Genomic DNA, 22,644 nt, shown 5'->3' on the forward strand with positions numbered 1-22,644 from the left:
CCGGTGCAGGAATGGCTGCCCCCGGGGCTACACATCGGGGTATTTATATAAACTATAGTAGGGTTTCTGTTAGTGCTGGGCGGTATGACCAAAAATTTATATCACGGTATTTTTCAAAATTATATCGGTATCACGGTATTTGACGGTATTTTTTTTTCCCCATGCATGATTAGGTGACCACCCCAGACACCCCCCCCCGCCACCCCAAACACCCCCCCATCCGCACCCACCACCCCAAACACCCCCCCATCCGCACCACCCCAAACACCCCCCCATTCCCAACCCCCCCGCCACCCCAAACACCCCCCATCTGCACGCACCCCACCCCACCCCAAACACCCCCCATCCCCTTCACATAAATATAACCCCCCACCCCAAACACCCCCCCATCCCCTTCACATAAATATAACCCCCCACCCCAAACACCCCCCCATCCCCTTCACATAAATATAACCCCCCACCCCAAACACCCCCCATCCCCTTCACATAAATATAACCCCCCACCCCAAACACCCCCCCATCCCCTTCACATAAAATATAATTACTGGCCAGGCAGCCGCAGGCACCCCCGACAGCTCACATTGGTATCCGACTCTGAATGATGCGTCCTAGCGATGGCGCTGACGTCACGCGCGCACCCGGAAGTATTTGTAAAAATTGCCAGGAAGCGCGCACACCGGTATGGGGGTATGTAAAAAATTTATATTGTTTTTTTTAAAAAAAACGGTGTTCGGTTTTTACCGGTATACCGCCCAGCACTAGTTTCTGTAGCAAACACCCCAGCTGTACCAGTGCAGGAACGGCTGCCCCCGGGGCTACACAGCGGGGTATTTATATAAACTATAGTAGGGTTTCTGTAGCAAACGCCCCAGCTGTACCAGTGCAGGAACGGCTGCCCCCGGGGCTACACAGCGGGGTATTTATATAAACTATAGTAGGGTTTCTGTAGCAAACACCCCAGCTGTACCGGTGCAGGAACGGCTGCCCCCGGGGCTACACAGCGGGGTATTTATATAAACTATAGTAGGGTTTCTGTAGCAAACACCCCAGCTGTACCAGTGCAGGAATGGCTGCCCCCGGGGCTACACAGCGGGGTATTTATATAAACTATAGTAGGGTTTCTGTAGCAAACACCCCAGCTGTACCAGTGCAGGAATGGCTGCCCAGGGGCTACACAGCGGGGTATTTATATAAACTATAGTAGGGTTTCTGTAGCAAACACCCCAGCTGTACCAGTGCAGGAATGGCTGCCCCCGGGGATACACAGCGGGGTATTTATATAAACTATAGTAGGGTTTCTGTAGCAAACACCCCAGCTGTACCAGTGCAGGAATGGCTGCCCCCGGGGCTACACAGCGGGGTATTTATATAAACTATAGTAGGGTTTCTGTAGCAAACACCCCAGCTGTACCAGTGCAGGAATGGCTGCCCCGGGGCTACACAGCGGGGTATTTATATAAACTATAGTAGGGTTTCTGTAGCAAACACCCCAGCTGTACCAGTGCAGGAATGGCTGCCCCCGGGGCTACACAGCGGGGTATTTATATAAACTATAGTAGGGTTTCTGTAGCAAACACCCCAGCTGTACCAGTGCAGGAATGGCTGCCCCCGGGGCTACACAGCGGGGTATTTATATAAACTATAGTAGGGTTTCTGTAGCAAACACCCCAGCTGTACCGGTGCAGGAACGGCTGCCCCCGGGGCTACACAGCGGGGTATTTATATAAACTATAGTAGGGTTTCTGTAGCAAACACCCCAGCTGTACCAGTGCATGAACGGCTGCCCCCGGGGCTACACAGCAGGGTATTTATATAAACTATAGTAGGGTTTCTGTAGCAAACACCCCAGCTGTACCGGTGCAGGAATGGCTGCCCCCAGGGCTACACAGCGGGGTATTTATATAAACTATAGTAGGGTTTCTGTAGCAAACACCCCAGCTGTACCAGTGCAGGAATGGCTGCCCCCGGGGCTACACAGCGGGGTATTTATATAAACTATAGGAGTCTATGCTAGTGTTACCAGTGCAGAGCAACAGTAAATTATATTTAAAATTATTTTATGGTGTTACTGTTCCTTTAATGTTGAGTATTAGGTGTGTGTACGGGTAGGAGGCAGAACTTGCTGTATAGGAGGCAGAACACCAAAATATGAAATCTCAGTAACACTTACGGATTTATAGCCCACGATGCGTATGGAAAGGCCCGACCCTATGGTCAGCTGGCACGGCCACGCCATCGGTCTCCTCTCAATCTTCTTAAAGATGCTCAGCCTCTCCAGACTTTCCCTAAATCACAGAGAGAAAAGCAAAGGGAGAATGGGACAGACTAATGATTTCAGACAGCAAATTCCAGTGGAGTTAAAGAACAACAAATCAGTGATCGAATAAAAGAATAATTTTAAATCAGAGTGAATTTTCTAAAACTTCCGCTACTTCCGTTCTGCTAAAAAACAGCAGCCTTGTCTTGCTTTACGACTGACGTTATATACATTCAAGCTATAGTTCGAAAACTCGAATGTCCGATATATTATATTGCAATTCGTCTTTATTTTTATGATTTCTAATTTTTTTTACAAAGGGAATACAGGGGTAGGGGAGATAGCGCTTAGTTGCCCCAGGGACTGGTCCGATTGCCATCTTGGAGTCAGGAAGGAATTTTTTCCCCTCTGGGGCAAATTACAGAGGCTTCAGGTGGGGTTTTTTGCCTTCCTCTGGATCAACTTGTAGTTAGGCAGGTTATTTATAGGCATTATGGTTGAATGTGATGGACGTATGTCTTTTTTTCAATCTAACTTACTATAACACTATGTATTTCATTTCCAGTTCAGCAGCTCTCCAGTTTGGAGCTTCAGCAGCTATTTGGCTGCTAGGGTCCAAGTTACCTTAGCAACCAGGGAGTGGTTTGAATGAGGGACTGGTATATGAATAGGTGAGAGCCTGAATAGAAAGAAGTAACAATAACAATAAAACTGTAGCCTCACAGAGCAAAAGGTTTCGGCTGCCGGGGTCACTGACCCCCAATTAAAAAATGTGCTTCCTGCGTTGTGGAACAATTTGGGGGGTCCGTTCCACAATAATCCCCCCATGCACAAAGCCAGGTCCATGCAGAATGGGTTTGCTGAGATGGGAAGAACCTAAGTGCACAGAACCCCTATGGGGTACATCACATTCTTGGGGAGCCATATAAGCCTGCACACAATGGAATCCCCTTCCTGAAACATTTATTTCAGTAACAGGGAGGTCCCACTACAATTTACCTGAACGTAAAAACTTCACTCAGTCCGTCTTCCCCGTCCAGAGAGAACATGATCTTCCTCACCATCTCAATGCCTTCCTTCTGCTGGTCAGACAGGCCTTTCCCAGGCCCCCGCCCTCTGTCCGAGCTGCCCGAATCCCCTCTGTTATTACTGGAATCTCCAGCCTCCTCTTCATCAACAGGGAAAGGCAGACTGGGAAAGGTGTAGGAAACAAAGACACGGAGTGAGAGAGAAAACAACATGAATCCAACAAACCGACCAATCCATGAATGAGGATCAGCGCCATTATAGGGGCAGTGGTACAGTCACACAAGCAACATTATCTCACTGCCTAGAACGTAACCCTCCAAGTGCTTGCTTACTCAGGTGATTCTATATTTTATGCTCCTGGGCTGTTCTCTTTCCCATAGTCAGACAGTGGGGCGGGGCTTGGTTGTTGTTGCACCTTGGTAGCCACTATTCAAGGGTTCCCCCAGTTTACATTAATTCCTATGGGGGCTATAAAGCAGGCTGATGGCATTTTGGCTACAAAGTGGAGCTTTTTATTCACTTTAGATCAACTGGAATGGCCCACAGGGACCAGGGCACGGTGAGTCTAAATTGTTCAGATCTCCTAGTCATTCTGATCCTTCCTGATCCCGATTGTTGGGTGTTCTCCTCCCACTGTACCAGGTAGGAAGGTGGGGCTAACTCTGGGTTGGGAGGGTCTGGTTGGGCCCCATCAAACTGAATTCTATAGTCTGTTTCCATCAAGGAAAGCTGCACACAGCTAGAAAGTGCAAAGGGGCATGCAATAGGGCAAGAACGATAACGGCAGAACTTACAAGAACTGAAGGCTGATCCCGGCTTTTTTCAGGTTTGCGATAATAACCTCAAGTTGGTCGACACTAAAGGGGCTGCTGAGGTCGGAGAATACTGCAATGTGCAGCCGCTCGTACTTCTTTCCCCTGTGAGAATAAAGAAGATAAACGACACTGCCCAATGGCACTGCCAAGCTCTCAGCCACCGGCCCTATACACTCACATTATTACATACATACACTATATGGAATACAGGGAACAATTCAGTTACATATGGCTGCCGTACCTGGAACAGTGCACAACAGCTCTATGCTCTGAAAGAGATTCAATAATTGTGACTTGTATAAGGCTTTAACCATGATCCGTTTCCAACCAAGGACGGGTAAGAAATTGTCTCATCTTAGTGTAAAAAAGTGTGCAAGGATAATTGCCCCCCAGCCTCCGGCCATTACTTACAGCGTCTCCTTCTGCAGAAGATCCATTGACACGATCAGAGCATCGAGGACTTTGGTGAGAATGTTAAGAACTTATGAATTATGCAATTGGATCATCTTATTAAAAATGTATTCATTTACCCTTTAAAATGACTTGCCATTTTTTCTCTGTGTATTTTTGCATGTGAGAGCTGCCATACTGCTCCCCTTGGCTAAAATTAACAACAGTGAAAGCCTTGGAGGCAAGCAGCGTGTGTTTGAGCAATGGGAAAAGTTAAAAGGGGGTGTCGGTTATTCATTGGGTCGGCAGAAGAGCTAGCATGGTGTCCATTTGTCTCAAACCCACAGTACCTAATCCTATTGATGCGATGTTGCCCTATAGGCCACAAGGAGGATACAGTCGGCTTGCGTGGAGCCTGGCTCAACCACATTCTGTATCTGTTCTAGGAGGTCAAAGTCTGGAAGCATCAGGTGGCGATGGACAGAGATGTTCTCATACTGGTCCCCACGAGCCAAGGCATTATCCGTGGTGTCCGTGCCAAACAGAACCACTGCAATCTCATCCTTGCTCTCTGCAAACACCTACGGGAGAATGAAGGAGGAGTATTTGGCCTAATGGCGTCACTTGGGGAGCGTTAAATGGAGCCGGACACAAGGCGAGAGCAAGAGATGCAGAACAAAACCAGAGGAACATGGGATGGAAAGGGGGGGCGGTGGTGGGAAGACATGGGAATATGGCAGACATAAGGGGAAAGACACACAGAGCTACTAGTAGCAGCTACTTGTCACGGCTACTAAAACAGACAATGCTGATCATTTACTGATAACTGTCCCTACGTGTGTTTAGCAGAGGCAATTCTCAGTATTGTCTATGGCAGGCCATGACAAGTAGCTGCTACTAAGTAGCTCAGTGTGTCCTCACCCTAATACAAGAGATGATAATAGGAAGGACACAAGAGTGACTGCCAGACTGGAAATCAATGGCAGCTGAGGAGAAGGAAGATAAAGAAGATGAACAGGAAGGACAGAGAATTTAGGAGTAAATGAGAATGGAAACCAGAAGTGGAAGACAGGAAACAGGGTGAGAGCAGGAAGGAAAGGGCCGAGGCACAGACAGGGGCAAATTCAAATTATCCCCAGTACCTGTCTCTGCAGGAAGAGCATCATAACCTTCTTGGCCTGTTCAAACGGAGACTCCTCTCCTTGGTTGGAATGGCTCATTGCGAGTCCTACGTCCATGCACAGCACCACGGCACTCTAAGGAAGGGGGTAGAAATGAGGTCTATAGGCGGCCATATACAGGGTACTAATTCAGGTTCTTTGGGCCAATTCGGCTGCCCGTGTATGGGGCCCTCCAACAGTTACACATTATAGAGGTTATGTAATAATAGGTGCAACATTTTTACAGGTATAATCACCAATCAACAGGTAGCACTGACTGGACACCTGTTTAAAAGCAAATATCTTATTGGTTGCTAGGGGTTACTGCACCTCCATGCCTTTAATTACAGATGAGGGTCTGCTTCCAAATGGCTGCTGTATGTCAGAATATCCATGTCATGGTACTAGATGATTCTGTGCATCACCAGCCATTGCAAGGGCAGACTCCCAGCATGCTTAGCCAGTCAGTGCCATCGCACATGCATTTGGAAAACTGCTGCCCCCCAGTGGCAGGGGTTGCCAGGATGGCGGGTTTTCCTGCCAAATTGGGCTACTAATTTAAAGCCCAGGCAGGTTTCCAAAGTACAAACCCGCCAAGGTACAGTTTTGGGCTATTCTTTGGAGCTTAGGCGGGTTTGTAGTTTGGAAACTAGTGAAAGTTTTTTCCCCTACTGTGCCTGTTCCACTGCATGCTGGGTAATGTAGTTTGTATCTAACAATTAGCCTACAGCTAGGATTAATATAAAACTACAATACCCAGCATGCAATTGGACATTATAGACAGAGGCTCCTATTTCTATTCTATTCAGGCTCAACCTGTCTGTTCTACCCCCTGCTCCCTGCTCTATAGGGTATGTGATTGTACTGTTACTTTCTACTGGGATGTGGGGCAGTTCTACCCCCTGCTCCCTGCTCTATAGGGTATGTGATTGTACTGTTACTTTCTACTGGGATGTGGGGCAGTTCTACCCCCTGCTCTATAGGGTATGTGATTGTACTGTTACTTTCTACTGGGATGTGGGGCAGTTCTACCCCCTGCTCTATAGGGTATGTGATTGTACTGTTACTTTCTACTGGGATGTGGGGCAGTTCTACCCCCTGCTCCCTGCTCTATAGGGTATGTGATTGTACTGTTACTTTCTACTGGGATGTGGGGGCAGTTCTACTCCCTGCTCCCTGCTCTATAGGGTATGTGATTGTACTGTTACTTTCAACTGGGATGTGGGGCAGTTCTACCCCCTGCTCTATAGGGTATGTGATTGTACTGTTACTTTCTACTGGGATGTGGGGGCAGTTCTACTCCCTGCTCTATAGGGTATGTGATTGTACTGTTACTTTCTACTGGGATGTGGGGGCAGTTCTACTCCCTGCTCTATAGGGTATGTGATTGTACTGTTACTTTCTACTGGGATGTGGGGCAGTTCTACCCCCTGCTCTATAGGGTATGTGATTGTACTGTTACTTTCTACTGGGATGTGGGGCAGTTCTACCCCCTGCTCCCTGCTCTATAGGGTATGTGATTGTACTGTTACTTTCTACTGGGATGTGGGGCAGTTCTACCCCCTGCTCCCTGCTCTATAGGGTATGTGATTGTACTGTTACTTTCTACTGGGATGTGGGGCAGTTCTACCCCCTGCTCCCTGCTCTATAGGGTATGTGATTGTACTGTTACTTTCTACTGGGATGTGGGGCAGTTCTACCCCCTGCTCTATAGGGTATGTGATTGTACTGTTACTTTCTACTGGGATGTGGGGCAGTTCTACCCCCTGCTCCCTGCTCTATAGGGTATGTGATTGTACTGTTACTTTCTACTGGGATGTGGGGCAGTTCTACCCCCTGCTCTATAGGGTATGTGATTGTACTGTTACTTTCTACTGGGATGTGGGGGCAGTTCTACTCCCTGCTCCCTGCTCTATAGGGTATGTGATTGTACTGTTACTTTCTACTGGGATGTGGGGGCAGTTCTACTCCCTGCTCCCTGCTCTATAGGGTATGTGATTGTACTGTTACTTTCTACTGGGATGTGGGGCAGTTCTACCCCCTGCTCCCTGCTCTATAGGGTATGTGATTGTACTGTTACTTTCTACTGGGATGTGGGGCAGTTCTACCCCCTGCTCCCTGCTCTATAGGGTATGTGATTGTACTGTTACTTTCTACTGGGATGTGGGGCAGTTCTACCCCCTGCTCCCTGCTCTATAGGGTATGTGATTGTACTGTTACTTTCTACTGGGATGTGGGGCAGTTCTACCCCCTGCTCTATAGGGTATGTGATTGTACTGTTACTTTCTACTGGGATGTGGGGCAGTTCTACCCCCTGCTCTATAGGGTATGTGATTGTACTGTTACTTTCTACTGGGATGTGGGGCAGTTCTACCCCCTGCTCCCTGCTCTATAGGGTATGTGATTGTACTGTTACTTTCTACTGGGATGTGGGGGCAGTTCTACTCCCTGCTCCCTGCTCTATAGGGTATGTGATTGTACTGTTACTTTCAACTGGGATGTGGGGCAGTTCTACCCCCTGCTCTATAGGGTATGTGATTGTACTGTTACTTTCTACTGGGATGTGGGGGCAGTTCTACTCCCTGCTCTATAGGGTATGTGATTGTACTGTTACTTTCTACTGGGATGTGGGGGCAGTTCTACTCCCTGCTCTATAGGGTATGTGATTGTACTGTTACTTTCTACTGGGATGTGGGGCAGTTCTACCCCCTGCTCTATAGGGTATGTGATTGTACTGTTACTTTCTACTGGGATGTGGGGCAGTTCTACCCCCTGCTCCCTGCTCTATAGGGTATGTGATTGTACTGTTACTTTCTACTGGGATGTGGGGCAGTTCTACCCCCTGCTCCCTGCTCTATAGGGTATGTGATTGTACTGTTACTTTCTACTGGGATGTGGGGCAGTTCTACCCCCTGCTCCCTGCTCTATAGGGTATGTGATTGTACTGTTACTTTCTACTGGGATGTGGGGCAGTTCTACCCCCTGCTCTATAGGGTATGTGATTGTACTGTTACTTTCTACTGGGATGTGGGGCAGTTCTACCCCCTGCTCCCTGCTCTATAGGGTATGTGATTGTACTGTTACTTTCTACTGGGATGTGGGGCAGTTCTACCCCCTGCTCTATAGGGTATGTGATTGTACTGTTACTTTCTACTGGGATGTGGGGGCAGTTCTACTCCCTGCTCCCTGCTCTATAGGGTATGTGATTGTACTGTTACTTTCTACTGGGATGTGGGGGCAGTTCTACTCCCTGCTCCCTGCTCTATAGGGTATGTGATTGTACTGTTACTTTCTACTGGGATGTGGGGCAGTTCTACCCCCTGCTCCCTGCTCTATAGGGTATGTGATTGTACTGTTACTTTCTACTGGGATGTGGGGCAGTTCTACCCCCTGCTCCCTGCTCTATAGGGTATGTGATTGTACTGTTACTTTCTACTGGGATGTGGGGCAGTTCTACCCCCTGCTCCCTGCTCTATAGGGTATGTGATTGTACTGTTACTTTCTACTGGGATGTGGGGCAGTTCTACCCCCTGCTCTATAGGGTATGTGATTGTACTGTTACTTTCTACTGGGATGTGGGGCAGTTCTGCAGTTGATAATTAAGCTATAACTCTCAGGATATCTTGGTGCTGCTGAGAGTTGTAGTTCAACGCACCCATATGTATATCATGTCTGGGGTTAATGCAACATACTGAATCCATTTCTGTAGTGACTTCCCAGCCGGACTGGGCACAAAGGGAATTATCAGCCATCCCAGTAACTGGAGAGGGGGCACAGGGCATGGGTAGGGATTATACACAGGTTTTCCCATTTATACTTTTATTTATTTGGAATTTCTTTCCATTGTGCATATTGGGCTATTTTTGGGCTACTTTTAAAGTGGCTTTTGGCTAGTTTTGGGCTGGCTTGGAAAAATAAGTCTGGCAACCCTGTCCAGTGGCAATTAAAGCGCCCTGTCACTGCTGCTAATGTTACCGAATGGGAAGCCCCCGGGGGCAGCGACTGCCTTCAATGTGCCCAGGGGAAAATTACAGTTCACTTCGGCCAAAAAGATTCCGGGATTGGTGCCAAATTGCTAATTATTGCTGTACAACCCTGTTGCCTGGGAGGTAAGGAAGGGTGATATATTATATTACTGCAAAATAATACAATATTCTTTTCATTTTATTGGTTAAAATTTCCCTTTTGATGCAGGCTGCACTGGTTTCTGCCCAGCCAAGTAGGACCCATTGAAATGAGCTGCTACACTGGCTCCCAGCTGCTCTCTGGGGTATTTAGGGCAGAAGGAGTATAAATTAAATAAAGTCCATACATTATAAAAGGGAGGGACGCAATAAGGGGGACACATAGAGGTCCCAGTCATTCCAAAGCTGCTATTGGCCACCTACAGGAACAACAAGGTACAGTTACCCCCCTCCCTGCTCGTTATATTCATTATCCCAATTTCCCTCTCTTACTTTGGCTGCCCGGGCCATCTTGCTGCTTCCGGGTTCGCTGTGCAACGATAAATCTACCGCCCGGGAATCTCGGTATAAGGTTCCGCATCGGCTGATGTGCCTTCGACTACCCCTAGCGGCCGCCTGAGGGAACCGCATCCGTAGCACCGCTACTACCAATTAATCAAACCTTTTCTAAGACGATTGAATTAAATGAATCGGCTGCCCCTAGAGGCCATTTGGTGTGCTGCATGGCTTGTCTAACACCATCCTTTACTAATGAATATTGTACCTCTAGAGGTTGCTTTTGTGTACTGCAGGCATTGTAACCTTCTATGAAGGAAGGTGAATTGCCTCCCCCTGCAGGTGTCTGTGTGTATTGCAGGCCTAGGTCATTTCTATTAGTTTGTAACATTTGTTTCGGGAATTATGGAATTTTACGTGTATTTTCTACACATTTACTAAGCAATTTTCAGAAAAAAAGTCGATTTTTTTTTTACTTCTAGATATTTTTGAGATTTACAAATGGGTTTTTGCCAGTACTTGATATTTCCAATATTGTTTCTCGAAACATGAGTTTTTCGTAAATTTTCCCTGAAAAATTATAGAGTTTTTCAAAATAAACTCCCATGATTCATGATTTATTAACATTTAACTTTTTTTTATCTGAATAGTAAAGGAATAGTCAGTGACAGCCTGGCACATTTTCAAGGGGAAGTTAATCCTATCTGTTTTCCATTTCACACATTTTCAAGGGGAAGTTAATCCCATCATTGTTTTTTATCTCACCCAGTTTCAAGTGAAACTTAAACACTATTATTGTTTTCCAAGTATGAGCGCTAATGCCCCTAAAATGTCTGCTGGAGCAATTCCTTTTTTGGAAAATAAAGAGGATTCTTGGAAGTGAATGTTACTTGCTGCTTTACTACAATGCCATAAAGCTGATGTATGTTTTCTGAACTACAGCTTCCTACTAGTTAATAACACTTGAGATATCAGGTTAATTCTATCCCTGTTTTAGTACCCCCAACCTCTCCTTTCTAGGCTAATACTCCCCTGTGGGTCAGGGCCCTGCCCAAGCTCTAGGTCACTTGCTTTTGCCCCCATGTGAGTACTAATGACCCCTCACATTACCAATGCGAGGATGTAAGGATATATAAGACAAAAGCTTCAAGGACTGACTCAGACCATAGAGCTGCTGTATCCCCCAAAACATACAGCAGCCCTATGACATTTCATAAAGCCCCAGCCGCCTGGTGATATAAATATGTAGTTTCCTTTGGGGGCCATAATACTGTAAATGTACAGCGCAAGTCCTGGAGTCTCCCCTATACTTACACTGGGGGGGCATTAATGGGAAATGTCTCGGGGCAGCTGTTTGGTTCCCAGCAAAGGACCATTAGTTGGTAATAGGCTCAGCCTGACGTGGCTAATTGCCATCCCCTGAGCTACTGGCGGGGCACAGCGCTGGCACAAAGGGCAAGTTGTCTGCAGAACAATGAGGCCTTTAGAGACCCCCAGCCAAAATAGTCCCAAATCTCTGTGCCGCTCACTGTGCGCCCATTGTGGGGAGCTGGAGGCAAATAAGTGGCTTTCTGACTGCGGAACGTGATTAAACCCGGTCTGTGGGGCTGGGAAGGCTCCTCTCTTACACTCCCTGCAGCCTTGGGACAATGAGGTGTTTATGTCCCCAGCAAATACAGGGGATAGAGTCAACATTGGGGAGTTATTTACAAAATATTTTGTGGTGTAAAAGGGAAACTTCACCCACTGGTTCTAAGTCTTGAAATAATGTTGCAGAAGGCAGCTAAGGGTGAAGACACACAGAGCTACTTAGTAGCAGCTACTTGTCACGGCTACTAAATGCCAGAAAATCCCCTGCCATAGACAGTACTAAGAATTGCCTCTGCTAAACACACATAGGGACAATTATAAGTAAATGATCAGCATTGTCTGTTTTAGTAGCCGTGACAAGTAGCTCTGTGTGTCTTCACGCTAATAGGAGGATTCTAATTGGTTGATTTGAGTTAGTACAGGTGAGGGATCCCTTATCCGGAAACCGGTTATCCAGAAAGCTCCGAATTACGGAAAGCCTGTCTCCCATAGACTCCATTTTAATCAAATAATATTGGGTTTATTTCATGGTTAACGGATTCCTTTTTCTCTGTAATATTAAAACAGTACCTGTACTTGATCCCAACTAAGATATAATTACCCCTTATTGGGGGCAGAACAGCCCTATTGGGTTTATTTAATGGTTAAATGATTCCCTTTTCTCTGTAATAATAAAACAGTACCTGTACTTGATCCCAACTAAGATATAATTACCCCTTATTGGGGCAGAACAGCCCTATTGGGTTTATTTAATGGTTAAATGATTCCCTTTTCTCTGTAATAATAAAACAGTACCTGTACTTGATCCCAACTAAGATATAATTACCCCTTATTGGGGCAGAACAGCCCTATTGGGTTTATTTAATGGTTAAATGATTCCCTTTTCTCTGTAATAATAAAACAGTACCTGTACTTGATCCCAACTAAGATATAATTACCCCTTATTGGGGCAGAACAGCCCTATTGGGTTTATTTCATGGTTAAATGATTCCCTTTTCTCTGTAATAATAAAACAGTACCTGTACTTGATCCCAACTAAGATATAATTACCCCTTATTGGGGCAGAACAGCCCTATTGGGTTTATTTAATGGTTAAATGATTCCCTTTTCTCTGTAATAATAAAACAGTACCTGTACTTGATCCCAACTAAGATATAAATAATCCCTAATGGATGCAAAACAATCCTATTGGGTTTAGTTAATGTTTTATTGATTTTTTTAGTAGACTTAAGGTATGGCGATCCAAATTACAGAAAGACCCCTTATCTGGAATACCCTTGATCCCGAGCATTCTGGATAGCAGGTCCTATACCTGTACTTCAGAGTAACATGAACAGCACTTTCTGTTTGTACTTGTGGCCCCCAGGCGAGTGTTACAATGACCAGGGCCTGTATGTAAGGTCCCCATGAGGGGTTCCGGGACCCCCTAAGACAAAGCAACAATAATGCACCCACACATAGTGCATAGCAGCGGAACTGGCAGTTGTGACTCCTGAGGTCCTTCCCACAATGCAGCTGGGGTAAAAGTGACTGTGGGTTGTACCCTGGGGCAGATATCAGCAATGGGCAGTTTCCTTCTTGTAAAATCTCCGATGCCTACGTGCCCCCCCGGGGAGAAGCTGCACATTAGAACCCCCCCCCGCGCTCTGTACGGTGCCGAGACAGACAGCCTTGTGATGACATTAATCCGACTCGCTCTGACAGCGAATTGTCTATTGACCTACTTAGATTTCCTACAGAATTAACCCCTTCAGCACTGAAACAAAATCAGCAGAAAGGTGTTCCGAAGGGATCAGTATACTGGGAAATGGCTTAGAATGACGCTCATTGGGCAAGAAACACGTGTCCCGGCCCTAAAGCTGATTCTCTCTTTGGGGTCATCACTGAACTGGGTCAGAGTTAAAGTCCAACATCATCATTCAGACATAAAGGTAAAAGAATATGGCCACAGGCAGGGGGGGTAGTATGGGCAGGAGGGGAAGGCAGAGTATGGGCAGGGAGGGTAGAGTATGGGCAGGGGGGGATAGTATGGGCAGGAGGGCAGAGTATGGGCGGGGGGGTAGAGTATGGGCATGGGGGGGATAGTATGGAATCAAACTCAGGGCCACTCATTGTGCCAACTGTATCTCAACAGCGCTGTGCCAAGGCTGTAAATATCTCTCCCCTCCTGGGAACCCAGATGAGCAGAACCCAGGGCACTGAGTCATCTCTCACTTTGGCCACGGGGTGGGATATTTCTGTTCTCTCACAGCCACGAATAGTTCGACTAGCAACGTGCAGGTCCCCAGGCCCAGCTTCCTGACATAAGTGAGTGTCTGGGCAGCGCCGCAGGGTCCTTCAGCATCTGAATTAGAAGTTGTAGGTTTGTGTGTTCTGAACTTTTGGTATAGTTCCAGGGGTACCCAGGGCGCAAATAAGCACTCACCCCAAATCCCCCCCTAACTGGCCTTCAGGCTGGGCCCCCTTAGCCCATAACAAGGTTACAGATATATAGAAACATTGGGGTAACAGTCACCCTGCTATAGTTCCAGGGGTACCCAGGGCACAAATAAGCACTCACCCCAAATCCCCCCCTAACTGGCCTTCAGGCTGGGCCCCCTTAGCCCATAACAAGGTTACAGATATATAGAAACATTGGGGTAACAGTCACCCCGCTATAGTTCCAGGGGTACCCAGGGCACAAATAAGCACTCACCCCAAATCCCCCCCTAACTGGCCTTCAGGCTGGGCCCCCTTAGCCCATAACAAGGTTACAGATATATAGAAACATTGGGGTAACAGTCACCCCGCTATAGTTCCAGGGGTACCCAGGGCACAAATAAGCACTCACCCCCAAATCCCCCCCTAACTGGCCTTCAGGCTGGGCCCCCTTAGCCCATAACAAGGTTACAGATATATAGAAACATTGGGGTAACAGTCACCCTGCTATAGTTCCAGGGGTACCCAGGGCACAAATAAGCACTCACCCCCAAATCCCCCCCTAACTGGCCTTCAGGCTGGGCCCCCTTAGCCCATAACAAGGTTACAGATATATAGAAACATTGGGGTAACAGTCACCCCACTATAGTTCCAGGGGTACCCAGGGCACAAATAAGCACTCACCCCAAATCCCCCCCTAACTGGCCTTCAGGCTGGGCCCCCTTAGCCCATAACAAGGTAACTAAAAGGTTACAGGCCCTGTAGCCCCCCCATTGCACTATACAATTGTACGATACATTATTTGGAACACAGGCTTTACTTGCCATTTAATAGACTGTTACATTACTCCGTTAGTCTCACCCCTGAGGCCCCATTAACAGCGGAATATAAAAGAAACAAAAGATAAATTAAATGCAAATAAATCAGACGTGTGTCCCTTATTTCTCGGAAGCAAACATAAAGGCAAAGTAGAGACATTTAAATACCGGTGAATAAATAAAAACAAAGTGGTTATTATCCCATCATGTTCCGAGTTGGGTTCCTCTATGTAGAAAGAACATTCCACCCCATAGAATGGTTGGGCTGCGAGGGCAGATGCCCAGTCAGTAATGGTGGCACAAACCTTGCCCCATAGACACACGTATTTGTAAACAATGAACTTGACGCTGCTGTGAGAATAAGCGCCAGATCCGGCTGCGCTGGGGCACTGTTGCACAACTGTAACGGAACGTTCCAAGCTTAGACAGAAGTCACATTAGAGGGGTCGCTCACCTTTGAATTAACTTTTAGAACGATATAGAGAGTGATATTGAAATAATTTGCAATTGGTCTTCATTTATTTTTAATTATTTCCATTTTTGTTCAGCAGCTCTCCAATCTGGAGTTTCGACAGCTATCTGGTTGCTAGGGTCCAAAGGGGGAACCACTCCTTTTATTTGTGACTACGTGAAATTCCTTTTGAAAACAACAACATTGATGAATGAAAATAACAATTGTATAATAATGTTCAGGGATAAATATCGTCAGCGCCCCCTATCTCTGATCCGGGAGTCTGGTCTATAATGGTCATTGGCACCAAATCTCCAGAATTCCAACATGGCCGATAAATATGTGAAGGAACAGAGGCTGGGGGGCTACAAACCATCAAACGGCTGATGTTTCTACCCCTTGAGTGGAGCCTTTGGCCGACAGACTCCCGGAGATATTGTCCGAGTCCAGCAGCTCCACGATACTGTAGGGGGAACAATCTTCGAGGCCAAGCTTGCTGCAGATCCAGCCGCAGAACCCTTTCTCCATGTCCCTCACCGCGTGCCACCACTCTTCAAAAGACCAGGAGACCTGAGTCACCGCCGTGTAGAGGGCTAAGGACACGGACACGGCCACGATAATGATGGGGTAGAAAATGATCAGGAAGGGGCAAACGGTGATCTTGTGCCAGAAAGTCCTCTCTTCGTTGTACACCAAGAAGATGTTGTACCACGTGATAGTTCCGTAATAGAAGGAAAGAACAAAGGAGAGGACAAACACAACTGGTAGACAAAGTAGACTCCAAAGCACAATGTGTGGACCCCTGTCCCAGCCTGTGGAATAGCTCTTCTTGCCTTCCTCTGGCTCTGCCGGCAAAGGCTCTTTGGATTTGGCAAGCTCCTGGAGTTCCTTCTCAGTAAGTGTGACATGGATGTCCACCATCTGGCCCTTCTTCTTACCTCGAGTGATCGTTCCAGTTAAGGTCACGTAGCGGCTGTCGGGTGGCAAATTCCATCCTCCTGTAGGAACAGAGAGATGCTTGTAGTGGTAACCAGTAGAGTTACGTTCCCCACCCCAACTTCTCTGTAGCACTTGTAGGTCAATAATCATTCACTTAGGTAGAGTGACAGTTCTCCAAGTCTACTGGACTGAAGGGCACTTAGGGGGAGATTGTAATTTGCTCGTCTAGATACAACTAAAACTCAGTTTGAAGGCCAGGGAGGGATTTGGGGTGCCCTGGGTACCCCTGGAACTATAGCGGGTGACTGTTACCCCAATGTTTCTATATATCTGTAACCTTGTTATGAGCTAAGGGGGCCCAGCCTGAAGGCCAGTTAGGGGGGGATTTGGGGTGAGTGCTTATAAGTGCCCTGGGTACCCCTGGAACTATAGCAGGTGCCACAGTGAAAACTACTTACCATCAGCCATTGGGGTTCCCAGAAATCTGGAACCTTCCTCTGCTTTCCTGTCTCCACCTTCATCATCAGCCTGCTCATCTTCCAGCACCTTCTCACTGTCGGAACGATAGACAATGATGGACTCTGGCCGAGGCTCTTTCTTCTTCTTCCTTTTCCTCTCTACAGTGGCCTCTCCAGTCACCCCCTCGAATGACACCGCGGCAGCGGCTCTGCGCAGAGTTCCCCTCAGCGGGCTCTGGGGGGCGCTTTTATTTTCCTTTGGGGGTTGTTCCTCAACCCCAACATCACTCTGAATCTCCTCAGCCAGCATTGTTCAGGAAATGTGCCGGAAGCCCTCTGTCTCCATGAAGCCTATTGCTGCCTCCACATACTACGTCTTACCTACGGGCATAAGAGAGAGAGAAAGAGACAGTCACCAACTGCAATACCCACACTAGATAGTCATGTCTGCCATGTAAACTGGTTACATATCGAATAAGCAACAGGCATTTTGAACCAGGAAAGCTGCAATGGTGTGAGGTAGTAGAGCATGTTGGCAACATCAGTTCAAGATGGCCGGGCAAAGCTTCTCATTCAGTAACAGAAAGCTACCATTACATGCCACAGAAGAAAGCATATCAGTAGCCTTAAGTTGGCCATACATGGGCACATTTAGGCCCTCACCGACTTTCTACCATAAGGCAAGGGCCACATTGTCATGGTGATGGTTCCTCTCTAAATGAGCTTGTATAGGCCGCCATTATGATATGAATGTTAGCCATGGGGGCCAAATGATTGGAAAGGCCTGGTTTGGCACAGCATGTAGGTGGGCAAGTTGGGCAAAGAACTAGTTTGGTGACAGTTGGACAGAGATGTTTTGGTCACCACTGGTTTCCATCAGCTATGGTCAAAACATCCCATGAAGAGCTGCCATTGGGGAAGAGGAGTCCAGACAGAGGTAGGGCCTATAGAGATGCAAAGAAGGGTTTGGAAGGATCATGGGTGTGTTTGGATCCAATGAGCTAAATTGGGGGGTGTGGCCATGTAATGCAATTTAATTCAGTGGGTATTTCTTTCATTGGGGCCCTATTCTGCTTTGTTGGCAGGGCCCACCCAGGGCAACCCAGGCAACCAGTGGGGTAATAACTGCAGCCCCCTGGGGAGGAGCATCCTGCTAACTAAGTAGTTTGGATCCCTATGGTTTCTGATGGTGGCCCTGCCAGTAGCCAATAACCTAGCAGATGTTTTATTGACAGCTGAAGAGCAAGTGGCATGGCAGCTCCATCTTGGGGATGTAGATCATCTGCTTGTATTTAATTATTATTATTATTACCCTTCTCTTGTTCCTTTTTCCCCTCACTACTTAACCCATTGCTGCGAGGGTCTCTGGGACTGTAACGCATACACTGACTTGTAAAGTGGACTTTTCGTACAGCTAACTTCCCCTTTAAATGCTTCACTTCCCAGATAACATCTTTGCTAGGAACAAGGCGCATTCATGAAAAGAGAACAAGATCTCCGAGCCGGAGGAATAGACACACTGACTGCCTGAATGCTTGTACTGTTCCTGGCAGCCACTGCGCCACTGGGGTTTTATTGTAAGGCTTTTATTAGCTACTGGGTCTGGGAGCCATCAGAGTTTTTCCTTTCTCCCAGACACGTGAGCTCTGCTGGGTAAGAAGAGTGCGGGACTGTCAGTCACGTAAGAAATTAAAGGAGCCCAATAGACTCACTTTTAGGAAAAGAAAAAAAAAAAAAATAGATTTTCAATCCTACACTGGGGCTTTATAAATGCGATGGGGCCACAGCAATAGCATAACTAGCCCCCCCTGGGCCCCATAAGGAAATATAAAGCCCCTCCACATCTGGTCTGAAAACATACATTGAAATTGCAAATTAGTATGAAGCCCCCCCCCCCCCCCCCCCCAGGCTGCCATGGAGTCAGCTGCCCCTATTGTTACACCCGAGGCATAATATAAAGGGGGACGTCATACAGCACTACCACCCATATGTATAAATACAAATATACAGAGAGGGAATGTTCTGGGCACACAATAAGCTGTACCCCCATACTGTACTGTCTAAGGGAAACACTATGGCACCCCCTACCCATATGTATAAATACAAATATACAGAGAAGGAATGTTCTGGGCACACAATAAGCTGTACCCCCATACTGTACTGTCTAAGTGAAACACTATGGCATATGTATAAATACAAATATACAGAGAAGGAATGTTCTGGGCACAATAAGCTGTACCCCCATACTGTACTGTCTAAGGGAAACACTATGGCCTACCCATATGTATAAATACAAATATACAGAGAAGGAATGTTCTGGCACACAATAAGCACTGTACTGGATGGAATGTTCTGGGTACACAATAAGCTGTACCCCCATACTGTACTGTCTTGGCTACCAATATGTATAAATACAAATATACAGAGAAGGAATGTTCTGGGCACACAATAAGCGGTACCCCCATACTGTACTGTCTAAGGGAAACACTATGGCACCCCTACCCATATGTATAAATACAAATATACAGAGAAGGAATGTTCTGGGCACACAATAAGCTGTACCCCCATACTGTACTGTCTAAGGGAAACACTATGGCACCTCCTACCCATATGTATAAATACAAATATACAGAGAGGGAATGTTCTGGGCACACAATAAGCTGTACCCCCATACTGTACTGTCTAAGGGAAACACTATGGCACCCCCTACCCATATGTATAAATACAAATATACACAGAAGGAATGTTCTGGGCACACAATAAGCTATACCATTCCATTTCACTCCCACCACTCCCAGTAGCCATGGGCTTCCAGTTGAATTTGACAGCCATTGTGTGGGGAGGGAGCCCAGGAACACAAAGGCTACAAAGCACCTGCCCTGTGACAGCACTGGGACATATTCCCCATGGGAACGAATGGCAGAGCATGAAAACAGATGGTCCTAAAATCCCTTTGATGCTTTTTTTTTTCCTTAAAGAGTGGAAATGAGAAAAACATGATAGGAGTTGATCCAACACTCAGTCCCTTAAAGCTACGGGACACGTGTAACAGAAAATTTACTCCCTAACTCTAATTTTTAGGGTGAAGACACATGGAGCTACTTAGTGGCAGCTACTAAATGCCACAAAAATCCCCTGCCATAGACAATACTGAGAATTGCCACTTTATAACCCAAGGGCAAGGGGTGGGGCACCTTCAGAGAGGGTTCTTCTTCCTGGGTGGGAAACCATTATATTATAGCTCACCCCACCTTGTATTCTCATTTAGACACATAAATCAAAAGCTTTTAGCAACGGCTACCATATGCAGCACTTAAGGGGGTCAGACATGTTGGCCCAATATTGGCCACTCTAGGTGGGCAAACGAGCGGATATATCCTCCTGATATGCTCACCCAAAGTGGCCGATATCGGGCTAATTCAATCACAATGGCGGGCATAGGCACCATCCGACTGAGGACTGCAACAGCAAGGGGGTTCTGCCTCAGGGGCCCCTGCACCCCCCAACAGCCCCTGCCACCTTCACCCCCCCCCCAATGGCCCCTGCCACCTTCACCCCCCCTAACACCCTCCGACCCCTCCCCCAAGCTCTCCTAAAAGGGTTAGACAGTGGGGTGCAGGGCCCACCGGTGTTTCTGCCTCAGGGGCCCCTGCACCCCCCAATGGCCCCTGCTGCCTTCACCCCCCCAGATGCCCCCAACACCCTCTGACCCCTCCCCCAAGCGCTCCTAAAAGAAACTTACTTGCGGCACGTAGGGGTAGGGAGACAGTGGATCCCGGAATTGCCCTGGGGGGGGATCGGATCTGGGCTGCCGGGGTCCCCTGGGATTTTTGCCATTATCCACTCAGCCCAGTCCAACACTCAGCAAGCTGATACAGTCCCCGATCTGATGAAAAATCACATCTGCCCAATCGAGATCTGGGCAATTTTAGGTCGGTCGGGTAGGTCCATCGGGGGTGCCCATGCATGAGCAAAATGGCTGCCGAATCAGTCTGACGGCACCAAATTGGCAGCTGAAATCTGCCCGTGTATGGGCAACTTTAGCCGCGCATTCTTGCGCTTAATCAATTGTGACATCATCACACTTAATAAATTGTGACATCAGCACATACCGACAAATAGCGATGGGGCACAGAAAGCTTAATTAATTCTTTAATTACTTAGTCCACCCTGCTGTGCATGTCCTACACTTGGTTGTGCTAAAAAAAAAAAAAAAAAAAGACATTTTGGGTCCAACAACCTACAAATAGTTGCAACAATAAGAGTAAAATAAGAGATTTATTGTGGCCTTACTACCTCCATAGTGAGCAGCTTTAGCCTAAAGAGGCCAGTACTAATGGAATTCTGCTCCGGCAAGCACCCATGCATCAGTACAGAGCCGGCGCTAACGCATCCAAAAATAGAAGTGGAAAATGCATTTGGGGGGGTATGAATTTTTTATCATGGGTTTACGCCCATATATGTCGCTAGGGTGCAATGTTGCCTCCAACTCCCAGAATCCTTTGCCTTGCTAGGGGGCTGCTGGAAGTTGTAGTTCATCAGTAGCCGCAGGGAGATTTAGACAGCCCGGAGCTGCTATTGCAAGTTTGCATTTCAATAGCCTCCCCCCCCCCCTGGGACTGACCCATTTCCTTTGATGCATTTAGCACATCCTTCCCAGAAAGCCGGCTCTATCCATCCGCAGAGCCAGGAAGAATTTGCAAGTTTAAAATGCGAGAAAAATATATCTAATAATAGTCGGGGGGGGGGGGCAAATTCTCAGACTTACTGCAGTGAAACCTCAGCCGGTGGGTGGAACAAGGGGAAGGGGATAAACATATATATCCCACAGCTGTCCCAATGCATTTCCTCTCTAATCAGCACCACCCAGCCATTCAGTAATTGCCCAGTTACCCTCACTGATTAATTACCCCAATACATTCTGCCCGGCTTTCACTCTCAGCGGGGCATTTATTTATATCCAGATCTTGCCGGGCAGTTGGGGATGAATCTCTGGTGCAATAAGGCAACCCGGAGGTACAAACCCAGCAGATTGTATCATTCCCCATATCAGAGAATTAAGTGAATATGGATATATTAATATATATATATATATGTGTGTGTGTATATGGCAACTGTGTATAGAAACCCATAGAGCTCTTACCATGTAGGAGAAGCCATCCTGCTCCTCTTCCCCCACTCAGGGTAGCGGGTAAGGTGCCATCCCCAAAGCTCAGTCCTGACCGCTGCTCCCTGCACAAAAGACAGAGTAGCAGCCACTGTCCAGGACAGGCCACACCCACCAGGAACATCGCTGGGAGGAGATAGGGCCCTTTCACATTACATCATCAACACATACAGCTGAGAGCGGCCATTGCTGCTGTGCTGCCTGAAAGGTTAACTCTTTGTCGGCCAGCCTAAAGGATCCAGAATCTGTCTGGCATATCCCAGTTGGTGCAGGTATAGGACCCGTTATCTGGAAACCCTTTATCCAGAAAGAGAAAGAATGCCAGCGCTTAGTTTGCCTTTAAAAATAATTTTTACAAAAAATGAGGTGTTAGTACCACACTTTGGCCAAAATATGTAAGCTCACGTGCCACGCCAAGGCCCTTCATTGTAACGTGGCACGTGAGCTTACATATTTTGGCCAAAGTGTGGTACTAACACCTCATTTTTTGTAAAAATTATTTTTAAAGGCAAACTAAGCGCTGGCAAACTTTCTTTCTCTTTGTGTATAATTAATGGCTTTTTATCGTTTCTAGCAGCTGGTCAACTCCAGATTGTGGGTTAGACTGAGCGCTGGCACAATAGTGTGTTTCTAGCAGCTGGTCAACGCTACAGCGTGGGTTAGACCGAGCGCTGGCGATTTCTTTCTGTCCT

At 47.1% G+C, this 22,644-nt stretch overlaps 2 protein-coding genes across 3 annotated transcripts in view; both read right to left on the reverse strand.

The window, feature by feature from the left end:
* The window catches only part of xrcc5 (X-ray repair complementing defective repair in Chinese hamster cells 5), a 32,286-nt gene extending 22,069 nt beyond the window's left edge, over positions 1 to 10,217 (reverse strand). Inside the window, exons 1-7 of the mRNA XM_002942008.4 lie at positions 10,109 to 10,217; positions 5,634 to 5,747; positions 4,889 to 5,072; positions 4,513 to 4,561; positions 4,081 to 4,203; positions 3,257 to 3,448; positions 2,171 to 2,285 (exon numbers count right to left, since the gene is read on the reverse strand). Of these exons, the coding sequence (XP_002942054.3) occupies positions 2,171 to 2,285; positions 3,257 to 3,448; positions 4,081 to 4,203; positions 4,513 to 4,561; positions 4,889 to 5,072; positions 5,634 to 5,747; positions 10,109 to 10,126 (795 nt within the window). The 5' untranslated portion in view covers positions 10,127 to 10,217. The remainder of the gene's footprint in view (positions 1 to 2,170; positions 2,286 to 3,256; positions 3,449 to 4,080; positions 4,204 to 4,512; positions 4,562 to 4,888; positions 5,073 to 5,633; positions 5,748 to 10,108) is intronic.
* Positions 10,218 to 14,917: 4,700 nt separating this feature from the next.
* Positions 14,918 to 22,073, reverse strand: tmem169 (transmembrane protein 169). 2 transcript variants are annotated; one of them, XM_002942006.5, is made up of 3 exons: positions 21,929 to 22,073; positions 16,786 to 17,166; positions 14,918 to 16,386 (listed from the first exon to the last, which is right to left on the reverse strand). In XM_002942006.5, exons 2-3 carry the CDS (start codon positions 17,093 to 17,095, stop codon positions 15,764 to 15,766), a joined length of 933 nt encoding a protein of 310 aa, XP_002942052.1. In that variant the 5' UTR covers positions 17,096 to 17,166; positions 21,929 to 22,073; the 3' UTR covers positions 14,918 to 15,763. The 2 variants fall into 2 exon arrangements, with proteins under 2 accessions (XP_002942052.1, XP_004917675.1); XM_004917618.4 differs by lacking the exon at positions 21,929 to 22,073 and adding an exon at positions 20,528 to 20,729.
* Positions 22,074 to 22,644: the final 571 nt, after the last annotated feature.

This window comes from Xenopus tropicalis, chromosome 9 (genome assembly GCF_000004195.4).
Source record: "Xenopus tropicalis strain Nigerian chromosome 9, UCB_Xtro_10.0, whole genome shotgun sequence".
NCBI lineage: Eukaryota > Metazoa > Chordata > Amphibia > Anura > Pipidae > Xenopus > Xenopus tropicalis.